The sequence below is a fragment of the Gossypium hirsutum genome, chromosome A08 (assembly GCF_007990345.1).
Source record: "Gossypium hirsutum isolate 1008001.06 chromosome A08, Gossypium_hirsutum_v2.1, whole genome shotgun sequence".
Classification (NCBI taxonomy): Eukaryota; Viridiplantae; Streptophyta; class Magnoliopsida; order Malvales; family Malvaceae; genus Gossypium; species Gossypium hirsutum.
Window position 1 is genome coordinate 105,507,738 of NC_053431.1, and position 11,878 is coordinate 105,519,615.

Genomic DNA, 11,878 nt, shown 5'->3' on the forward strand with positions numbered 1-11,878 from the left:
ATGATTATTTACTTGGAGTATCAACAGGGGTGAAGTCAAAAAAAATTTTTAGGAGGGGCGAAATTAAATTTTAATTTTTAATAGCCTATATCTTTATAATTTTTAAAGGATTAAATCAAATTTTTATTATTGTTAGGAAGGTAAAGTGCAATTTTACTTTTACTAATTTAAAATTTTAAAATTTCTAAAGAGTCTAAATGGATAATTTTCCATTTTAAGGGGGCGGGGTCCTTGCCAGCGCCCTAGATACGCCACTAAGTATCAACACCTCCTTTATGGGTATTGATGAGTGAAAATTTGATATATGTAAAGATGATTCTTTCATACTTACTTTAGTGTGTTTTCGACTAAAATTGAGTCTTTTTAGGTGTTTAATAGTTTGTGTTCGAATTTAGGTCTTATTGTGTATTTTTTTTGTGTTTAATCTACTATTTTTAATGCTATTTTGATTTTAAGAAGAAAATAATGCTTAAAAGTCTTAAATGGTTATGTAGGCGAGGCATTGATACCTTAATTTGCGAAAAGACTTTTAAGGAAAAAATAAATTGCTCCAAATGATTAGTTTTCCCTTCAACAACTCCAAAAGGCTAAAAATCAAAGAGAAACTATAAATAAGGTCTCCAAACACTCAGATAAAGGCAAGAGAACAATTCTCAAAGATTTAGTGCTTAGTTTTAAATATTCTTACTTCCATTCTTCTCATACTAATACTTTGTACATAAACACTTGTTGGGTTTAATTTCATTCTTTATTCAAGTGTTTATTTGTATTTGAAAGAGCTTAAATTTGTAAACACTCACCTTAGAGTGGTCTTTATTGTTTATACCATAGTTGAGTCATAAAAACTAGAGAGATTTTTATCTTAGCCTTAGTAAAGGATAGGGAGTTGTAAATATTATACTTTATCATTGAAAGGTAACAATTTTAAAAGAGAAAATTGGAAAAATCCTTAGCAAAAAGGGTTAAGATATTGGAAGCAGACAATCGAGAGTGGAACACTATAAATCTTTGTGTTGATTTAATTCGAGCTTTGCAAGCTTTATTTTAGATTTTTTTAAACACCAATACCGCTTGTTTTGAACTAACAGTAAAAATTTGTTGGAGAAAGGCTCTTACATTTTTAGGTTTTATTCTATCCTTGAGAAAAGTTATTGTTAACTTTTCAAGCTTTGTTGTAAAAAAAAGAAGAAGAAGAAGTTATACTTGAAGGGGGTGAACAGAAGCAAAAGACATTTAAAAATATGGAGGAAATTTTAACTTTTCCAATACAACTATGAAAATGCTTGTGAAGAATAAGCCAATAATGTTTTATTTGACATCTATTCCACATTCAATAAGTGCTGCCAGAGCGACCAATATATTACTTGAGTAGATGTTTACATGAAAGTGAGTTGAATTATTCACCAATAGAGACGTACTGTCTTTTCTTGGTTTTTGCTACTTAGAAACTCTGATACGTCCTAGCTAATAAATTCATTATAGTAACCAAGTCCGATCCTATCAAATTCTTGCTCTCTAGACTAGCTCTATAAAGAAGAATACCAAAATGGCTCCTTTTGCTTTGTCGGGTGAGTTGGACATTTCTGTTGCTTAATCAAAACCTATTTAGTCTTAAACACTTTGAAACTTACTTGTTCACTTATCATCTCAAAATGGAGAAATGTTGAATTATTCTATGCCGAATGCATTCCATGAAGAAGTATGTTGAATGAATGTAAAGGAAGGGGAATGGAAGCTATATTTTGATGGTTCTTCAACAACTTCAAGAGGAGGTGCAAAAATAGTTTTAATCCCACTAAGTAGACAAGTCAATTCATGTATTTAGAGTTTTGAGTTAATCTCCTTTCATTTGAGTAGAAAAGACATCTCGTTAGAAGGACAAGCAAAAGAATTAGAGTGCTCCTTTCATATTTAAGTAGAGAACCTATTTTTCTGACCTTTAAATTAGATTTTCCTTGCGCTAATAACCAATCCAAATATGAAGCATTGATCTTGGGTTTGCATACGACAAATGTTATTGGGATTAACAAAACTCTTGCTCAAGCTTTATGGAAGAAGTTTCAGAATGTAAGATTTGAGCATAACCCAAGATCTACAAATATGTATCTTGCTACTTTAGCTTCAAAAATTAACATTGAGCCAAAATATTACTATGTCAACGATAACAAGAACTCTTAGAAATATCAGGAGAAAATTTATAATTAAAGTTTTGTTGTATATATTAAGAAAGAAAAGAAAATAAATAGTTTTATGTTTATAGTCAAATTTGTTAATCAAAGATCAAAACCCTATACTAAACTTAACACCTAGAGATGTTAGGTACTCCTCGAAAATAAATATTTTGAAAAACATTTTTGAAGCTACATTCTTGTTTCAACATCTGTATGGACTGACTATTAGGACAACATAAGTGTAGTAAGTTTGCTGGCATTTTTGGCTTAGTTCATCTTGATTAGTTTTCAATCAACAAATGATTATTTGATTAAAACAGTGACGAATTTTATTTCAAATAGAAGGAGTGGTTAATTAAATGCAAACATTATTCTTATCTTTATCTATAAATAAACTGCATTTCGGCCCATTTTTGTGTGGTTGAAGGAGTGATTTTTGCTGTTATTTGTTTATCTTTACTTGATATTGTTGGAGAGAAAAACTTGTTGTAAGTGAGGTTAGAGTAGATTATTGAATAAAATCATTTATTGTATTGTACAAAATAATATTGATGTGTGTTCCAACTTTGTTTTGAACATGAGAAATATTTATTTTGATAAATAATATAAAATTCCAATATCTATAAAAGCAATTAAAATAGGCTTTTTCATATCACTTTCAAACGTGAGGCGATGGTTATGTGATTACATTTTTTGGAAATAAAAATAGAATAAAAAACTTATATTAAATTTTATTACATTCGTTTATTTAAAAATAAATTATAACGATAAATAGGTAAATCCAAATATTAAATGCACTTTAATTGTTGATAATAGTCTTGTAATTTTTCTTGAGTTGACTTGTGGCATCAATTCAATCATCAACATTATCGATACTAGATTTTGTCACACCCATAATGCGGGTGAAAGAAACTATTTTTAGTTAAAATTATTATCTTTTAAAATTTATTCAATCATGAATATAAGTGGAGCGATAATAAACTTGTATTTTAACACTATTTAACACATGTTCGACCCTTGAATTTATAGTTTTTAACTATTTTATTTAAAGATGATATAAAAAGTAAGAAAAAAGTAAAAAGTGTCATCATAATAATATTAATTATAATTTAAAAAAAAGATATTTTTATAATTTCATAACTGAGTTGGTGACTCAATTAAGAGTGGCACCAACACATTAAAGTGTTTAAATGCAAGTAAGTATGTTAGATATACAATCAATGTGGGTGAAATAATCAAAATAATGTTTTGGTTGAAGTGGTAACAAAATAGACTTTACTGATGCTGGTGGCATGAGTCCAAATCTCAACTTTGGTAACCTTTTTAGGGATAAATCTTAAGACTATACATAAATTTTGGTCTAATGTGCAATTTTAGACATGAATTTAGATTTGATCCAATTCACACAAGTTATTAATACAATTATTGATATAACATATATTATTGTATACACAAATATTCATATTTATCTAGTATAAAACTAAATTGATATATTTATTTATTTAAATGTGTATGATTGAATCAAAATTAAAGTTTGAACTACAAACAAAGTTTCATATGTATAATTATACCAAATCAAAGTTTATATATGAAATTGTACATCAAACTAAATTAAAGTTTTCTTTCTATGGATATTTCAACTATACATTATATTAAATATATTATTTATCATTATATATATTTGTTCTGTTATATAGATGGATGAAGATGTTGAAAGAGGAATTATTAATCATAGATTATTTACACATTCTTATTTATGTTTATCCCGTTGCTAGTTATGTATAAAGTTAATTTGTGCCCTGCAATTATCAATAGAGAACTAACCTAACCTATAAATACTCTTCTCTTAACTTTAGAGAGGGATCTCTCTCCTTTGATCCTTCTTACTCAATTTAAAATGTTATAATCTTCTTTTTATGCGTATCAACAATGGGCCAAATTAAACCTTTTATTTTTCTTTTCTCTCAATAAATATGAATTTTTTTCTTAAATTGTTAGGCCTATTTGAGTATCAACAAATTAAATTGGATAACCTCCGATAAGATATAAAAGGTAATATATATATATCACACGAATTGCATGCATGTTAAATGGCATTTCTTGAAAACGAAATCATGAACCATTCGAGACCTATATTTTCAATTTTCGGAACTTATTTCCGTTGTTCTCACTTTACCTAAACGCCATTTTTGGTTAGCTCAAAGTTTGATCATCAACGCTGTTTTGCCTTCACGGAAATTGCCAATTCAAGCGTACCTTGGCCAAAACTAATTTAATGACTGCCGTAGTATTTTGACTTGCATCTACCCACTACTATTCCGAACTGTGTTATATTTGCTTCATCTTTCACACCTAAACGAAATATAAAGAGAAAAGAATGGAGCAGGATACACACACACACATATAATCAATAGTAGAAGTTACATGTAGTTTGAAAAGATTAATGAAACATAAATATTTCTCTCCGAGGAACATATATATATGATCCATGATGAATATACACTAAATTTATAGAGGGGAAAAAAGGGCTTGTAACTCATTATATAATCCATCACCCTATGTTATATATATAGTCATATATATAACTTGTTATGCCTATGCTGGAAAGATCAACATTTGACTTGAGCCCTAATATTTTAAAAGGCTCTTTTAACTCTATGTTTTGCGGTTCTTGCGGAAGCTGGTAGCTTAGCTTTCTTTCCTCGACTCTCTGGACTAGCAAAGAAAATAAAACCTTTTTTTTTTAATATATATCAGTTGTGATGAGGAGGATGTGTCTTTGGTGGTGAGTAATCCAAGTTAAAACCTGGATTTTTTTCGCCATGTTTCTTGTGAGGCACACGCCAAGAAACTGCAACACTTGGATTTTTTTTCTTCTCATTTTCGACTATTGTCTTTTGGTACTTCACCTCAGCATCTTCCAGCTTTTGAGTGACATTATATCCATGAGATTCCTCGATGCTTTCTTCTTTCATGGATCGGAGTTCCTTGGAAGAAGACGATTTCGCCTGTAATACTGGAACTGAGTTGTTCTTTCGATCGTTCTTCATACCATTCTGCAAAACAAAAGGCCCCCAAACCCAAACGAAGTTAAATAATGCATGCGCACTATGTACAACAAAATAGCAAAACATTAGATGATGATTGTCATTGTATATTGGACCTACCTTGATGGAGAAGTGAAGTATATTATTGATCTTATGATGCTTACTGACAACTACAACAAGACGACGAGCACTGCACACTTGCAGAGAAAGGCATAGAAGGAGAAGAAGAAAACAAGATGGGGTTGACATGTTAAGGCAAAGCAAGATGTGGTACTGGTAAGATCATCAAATGCAGCTATATGCTTCACTTAGAACATGCAGATGTATAAAGAGAAGCAACATATACCCCTCACCAGGGAAATTAGAGAAGCAACATAAGAGCTTGCTTTGGTGATTATATATCGGAAGGAAAAAGTATAAAAGGTAAGAAAATGAGAAGTAAGATAAATAAATTGAAGAAAGCTAATGCGTGCTTAGCTAGCTGATTGTGTGTTCCGAGGGACACTAGTTAAATCTCATGTCGTTTTTAGTACTTCTAGTTAATTGCCTTTACCCACCATTTCATTCTTGGAAAACTTAAAACCGATGAATATTCTAATGCTAAAACTAAAAAAGTGGGAACCCTTTTTAGATCTTAGTCGATAGATCTTGGAGAATGGTGCAATTAATGACTAAAATGTCCCTATATAACCCCTAACGAAAACGAAAATAATAAGAAAAATATGTTATTAGCTTCTTTTTAGAACAGTTTTAAGAAGATCGATGTTGGAACTCATTGTGAAGTAGCGAAATTCATAAGCATGAAGCAATATTATGTGTAGTTTGCCAACGCCACATGCACTCACAGCCATTTGCAAGGCTCCAAAAAGCTTGAACAGTGAATGTGAAAATACACGTACGTCGGTCCTACAAAGCGGAAATGTGCGGGAGCGAGGTAGGACCATGCAACCAAGGAGACAAGGTTACATGGACCACCACCACCACCTCTTCCTTCATATGTTGTGCGAAACACAAGGGTTCCCCCCCTTAACCGTCAACACCGGCCATACAATCTGAGTTATTCAATTGCCACGTGGATTCAACCCCCCCCCCCAATGGCCGCCGAAATCCATTCCTTCCACTAGTTGTCCGACTCCTGGCAACGCCATTCTTAACCTTTTAAACCAACAGCGTATCAAAGCCAAAAAGCAGGTCATCCCGAAATATGCACGCTGAGAGAAACCCAACCCTCGTTGGGGATGATACACAGATTAAATCTTCACATATTTCATTAATTCTCGTTAAAAATTCAAACTTCTTTTAATATTCAAATTTGATATATGAAGTTAAACCATCTTTATCTCTCGTTAACATAAAATGCTTTGGCATGACCTGCAGATAAACATTCTCGTGGTGAAAGCATGCATTGTGCCTTCATGTTTTGTTTGTATCATGCATTTGGTGTTTGAATGTTGGTGGTCTCGTGGGGGATGTTTATTTCTGTTGGGTTTAGAAGGGAGCGCCGGCGAGACAGGCTCGAGTTCCCAGAGGGATGGGGATTCGGGCAGGGGGCGTTGACAAATCGGATCCAATCGATATGTTTGGTAAAAGTCAAGCATTTTCGGTTGTCTCAGACTCCCTTGTCTCCACGGCACCAATTTTATATTATACGATGTACCACTGTTCTCCATGTTAACTATAGTAGGATTCAAATACTCTGAACCAGGGGAATTTGTCAAACATCAGCCATCAGTGAAACTAATAAATGGGTTGAATTGTCAACTTTTACGGACAAAGTTGAATAAAGGGTTACAACATTCTTCAATGAATTTGAGCAATAGTTCCGACATTTTAGATTGACATGGAATTATGTACGGTGAAACTATACACGTATAGGCATTCCGAGGAATCATATCATATATTAGGCAGAATGCCACAATTATTAATTTATTCAATTAAATGTAAACTATAGCATGGAAATAAGGTCCCTGCATGATCTGCTAGCCAAATGTATTTTCTCCACTGTATGTAACGTACAGAAATCCGTCTTCATCCTTTTTTTCATCATAGATAGTTGACATAATTGCTCCTGCATAACGATCATGGCTACTTAGCATATAGAAATTGAAAAGGTAAATATATTAACGTATAACATTATTCAAAGAGAAGAAATTTGCAAATTTTAATACCGGTCGGTGGGAGGACACCGTCCACAAATATGAAGATAGCCTTTTCAGCGATCAGTTTAATTCTCTTCCGGATTACATAGATGAACTGACCAACTGTGAGGTCGGCAGGGACCAAGTATCTGTAAATTATTTAAATCAAATCATCAAAAGGATATCCATTACCTATATTTCAGTTGCGCCAAAGGAAATTGATCAATGGACTTAAAATGCAACCATACACATGGTGGCTAGCAGTTGCTAATAAATAATAATGAACGATAACAAGGAATAAGGTAAACTTGGCATGAAAATTTTGCTTACTTCTTCTTGTCAATGTTAGGAATATCACTTCTTTCTGCCTTCTCCACAATCACCTAAAAAGCACATGCGCAAACATCAATAGAAGCAAGATTGGGGTATTAAAATGTTATAAATTTCACTTTTGCCTTATGCAGGGATGAAAAGCCAAACGTGAATAAACTGTTTTAAGCAGGCTCCATTTAAACAATTGCACAGCTAAATTATGAAGTCTTTTTCTATTGATAACTCAATCTGGGATAAAGACATCGTCTATTCTACACTTTCAAGTTCTTGAGTTACAACCCTTCCTCCTCCTTAAGAAGTTTTTTTCTTTTCTAGACTTTGACAGGGAGGGGCAGGGGATTTCAGGCTCAGGTTTATCTTTATTAAGCTTTAAAATAGAAAATGTATAGATCACAAATACCATTCCAGACCATTAGCTGTTCTACTAGTAGATATTGCTCTTAATCATCAAGTCACATCCACCAATAGATGAACATTGGTATTGGCAGGACTGAAATTGCTTTCTAGATATCATGACAGAAATAGAACTCATCTATTGCTCATAATCATCAAGTCACACTCAACAAAGTGTATAATCGATGTTAACACAATAGATATCAAAATGCCGCAAAGACACCACGACAAGTCTTAAGAAAAAAGTCATCCATTAACATATATACTTAAAGCAAAAGTTAGACAAGCATTACAGGTGAAGGCAGTGCAAAGCCATGATTTAGGCTCAAAACTCTAAAGCTCATAGACGAGAAAAGAACTTATAACACAACAAAAATAAGACTTTTCAGTAAATTAGCCAATTGAATCATTTGATCCTTCGTTTGTACAAAAATAAATTATATATATTAAAATGGATACCTAGAAAAAAATTAAGAAGCAACAGAATGCACAAAGAATAGACAAGTGGTGGAACAATCATAATTATTCTTTAACATCAGCAAAGAAGAGAGGAAAAAATAAAAAAAAGTCAAAAGGGTGGAAAAAGACAAGGGTAAGGATGAATTCTTACTGGAATTCTATCAGGGTATTTTCCCCTGATTCTGGCAGCCTCAGCACGCCTTTTCTCTGAATATGAAGAATCCATAAATTAATGAAAAGCAACCAAAGAATAGCTAATACATGATCAGCAGTAACATACCAAAATCATGCTCAATCTTGAAGCTGCTTTTAGTCATATCGGCTGATATATCACTGCAGAACCATCAGGATGTAAAGTCAACTGATACCCTATTTTTAGACCTTACCGTAGACAAAAACCACAAACTTTAAAGTAGGACAACAATTCAAATTCAAGTTAAGATATCCTTTAATTCCAAATTAAATAAAAAAAGAAAGAAGAAATAAGAATCCGATCATCATAAATTCAAGACAGTAAAGAAGAAGAAGAAGAAGAAGAAGAAGAAGAAGAAGAAACCCAAACCATATTTGATATTGAGAAACCAAAAGAACAAGAATTCAAGATTTCTTTTTTTACCTCAGCAGATATAGAAAAGGCTGTAAGGATTGAATTGAAACAAAGAGATGAGATGATGAAGAAATCAACTAACCGATGGATGAGGTGTTGTTGTCTTGAAGATTAATATGAATGAGAAGATGATAAAAATAGGTGTTTATTTAAGATTTGTTTTAGTTTGGGGGCATTTCTCCTCCAACTGGGCTAGGTTGCTAACCAAGTAACCGCCACGTCAGTCTCCTACGGTATTTGGATTTTCTTCAATACTTATCCAATCTTGGAATTGGATGACGCTTCCTCATTTCACTTCATTTTAGAATCATCCATCCTTGGTGAGCAAATTTTTTCAGAATTCTACACTGTTTCCAACACACCTCATCTTCAACTCTGTGTTATGTTTATATTAGGCTTAAATATTAAAATATCTGCAATGTACAAATTCAATACTCAATTGAGTTACTCTTGGAATTTAGATTTTAATTGAAATTTAGTAATTTGAGTTCCTCCATTATGGTTTCCTTTTGAAGTCCTTGATATTGACGTGGTAGGTGATATAATATTTGACATGAAAAATTTTATATGTAAAAAAAAGTTTAATTTTTTAAAATTATTTTATAAGGTAATTGCTCATTTATTTATTTTTGGAGGACTTAAACGATTTCTAGAGATTATATAAAAATTCTTAAAAATATAAAAAAATAAAATTTTATAAAAGGAGTAGTAATTTTAATTTTTTTATATTTAATAAATTTTATATATTTTTATACTTGTCTACCGTTTTTATAATATTTTAGTAATTTTTAATAATTTTTAAAATTTTTTAATAAAAAGTTCTACTCTTTTTTTTTCCCACACATGTTGCCCTTTATCATATATTTACTCATGGCTTACTCATAACCCTTTTTAAGCCACCAAACACGAATCATCATGGACTAGTTTACTATTTAGGTTTTAAAAAATTTGATAGTGTTTATTATTATTATCAGAAATGTTTTTAAAAATGTAAAACGTCAAATTTTAAATATAGTATTTTAAAGTAAAAGATTTAATAAGTAGATAAAAAAGATCGCTTCATTGAAAAGCACTTTCTAAAAAGTAAAAGTTAATTTTTTTTGGCTTTTTGGTTTGGCGATAAAAATTAAAATCCCAAATTAAAATCAATGATTGATTTGAAAGCTATTTGTTTACCAATTTTTTTTTTGTTGAAAAGTGTTTTTCTACATCAATAGTTAACTAAGCTTATCTCAAACCCTTTACTTGACACTCCATACCAATTTGATTACCATCACACTTTAAGTTCCTTATAAAAATTTAATCCATACCTTTAAAATTAAAAAAAATTCTTTAATTTTCCTATATATATATATATATTAATTTTTACAACTTTTTTTTAGACTTTTAATAAAATTTTATAACTTTTTTTATTAGTTTTTATAGATTCTTTATCATTTTAATTATTTTTATATAATTTCTAAAATTTTATAATATTAATATGATATTTTCATATATTTCATAACATATGTATAATATTTTATAAATTTAATATATATTTTTTAATTTTTAAAATTTATGATATTTAATAAATTTTATAGATTTTCTATATTTTCTTAATTTTTAAAAAGTTTATAATATTTTAATAATTTTTAAGCTTAAATAATAAAAAATAATTAAGCCATCCATGTAAGATGCCACGTCATCAACATTTTCATGTCATATGCTACGTCAATCATCATGTCACCTATCACATCAGTATTTAATAATCTATTAGGGGCTTCACTAAAAAGTCATATTCAATAACTCAATTAATTGCTAATTTTCAATTAAATGCTCATGATAATGCGCTTAATCGACATATTTTTATCATTTATTTTAATTAATTTTGGGTATGAGTTCTACTTAATTTGGCACTTAATTAATCATTTTCTATGTAGGTATGATAATTATCCAATTTAGTGGAAAACGAGTCAATATGTAGATAGTATGGAAAATTTGACACGAGAGCTCAAATTGATGCGTAAGACAAAAATTTTAAGATTATTTCTATTAAAACTTTTTGTATTTTAAACTTATCTCTTTTTATTTTAGAGCTTTAGTAATTTAAATTATTAATATATTTATGTTTGTGCGCGCACGAATAGCAAGGAGAAAAGCAAAGTGGCATACATTCAACACATTCCATATAGTTTTAGGTTTTGTTTCTTTTTTGGTAGAAATAACAACATTACAGGATTACAATATTAAACATAGACTAAAGTATTGATGAATTATTTCTATCCATCAACAATAAATCACACATCAAACTTGGAGGCTCTTCAAAGTAGAGTAATCCTGAGACACCATTAGGAGCATATTTTGCAACTTCATTTAAAGATCTTGGAATATGAAGAAATTGGACTTTTTAAGTCCAGGTTAACAATTGATGAAATAGGTGCAATTCCATCAAATTACTAGTAGCGGCGCCACCAAATAAAATAGTTTCCACTAAAAGTGCATTATCACACTCCACATCTATTTGTCTAAAATTCCTATCCTAAGCTATATGCTACCCTTCTACAATTTTTCTTACTTCAACTCTAAAAATGAAATCCTTACCAATCATCATCAAAAAGCCACATAACTAGTTTGCATCCGAGTCTTTAAACACTCATCTAATAGAAGCATTAGAAATATTCAACGAACTTGCCCCATTTTTATTAAGCTTAACCCAACCTCTATCAAGTGGAGAGCAATACCTGCCCGTTA

At 30.7% G+C, this 11,878-nt stretch overlaps 2 protein-coding genes across 5 annotated transcripts; both read right to left on the bottom strand.

Moving 5' to 3' along the window:
* Window positions 1–4,680: 4,680 nt before the first annotated feature.
* On the bottom strand, window positions 4,681–5,850 carry LOC121204486 (root meristem growth factor 10). Its single transcript, XM_041074330.1, has 2 exons — window positions 5,339–5,850; window positions 4,681–5,227 (listed from the first exon to the last, which is right to left on the bottom strand). Exons 1-2 carry the CDS (start codon window positions 5,465–5,467, stop codon window positions 4,925–4,927), a joined length of 432 nt encoding a protein of 143 aa, XP_040930264.1. The 5' UTR covers window positions 5,468–5,850; the 3' UTR covers window positions 4,681–4,924.
* Window positions 5,851–6,950: 1,100 nt separating this feature from the next.
* On the bottom strand, window positions 6,951–9,658 carry LOC107935857 (autophagy-related protein 8f). 4 transcript variants are annotated; one of them, XM_016868482.2, is made up of 6 exons: window positions 9,231–9,658; window positions 8,822–8,922; window positions 8,693–8,748; window positions 7,687–7,739; window positions 7,387–7,505; window positions 6,951–7,286 (listed from the first exon to the last, which is right to left on the bottom strand). In XM_016868482.2, exons 2-6 carry the CDS (start codon window positions 8,856–8,858, stop codon window positions 7,198–7,200), a joined length of 354 nt encoding a protein of 117 aa, XP_016723971.1. In that variant the 5' UTR covers window positions 8,859–8,922; window positions 9,231–9,658; the 3' UTR covers window positions 6,951–7,197. The 4 variants fall into 4 exon arrangements, with proteins under 4 accessions (XP_016723971.1, XP_016723970.1, XP_016723973.1 ...); XM_016868481.2 differs by having other exon boundaries at window positions 8,822–8,874; window positions 9,231–9,514; XM_016868484.2 differs by having other exon boundaries at window positions 8,822–8,874; window positions 9,158–9,514.
* Window positions 9,659–11,878: the final 2,220 nt, after the last annotated feature.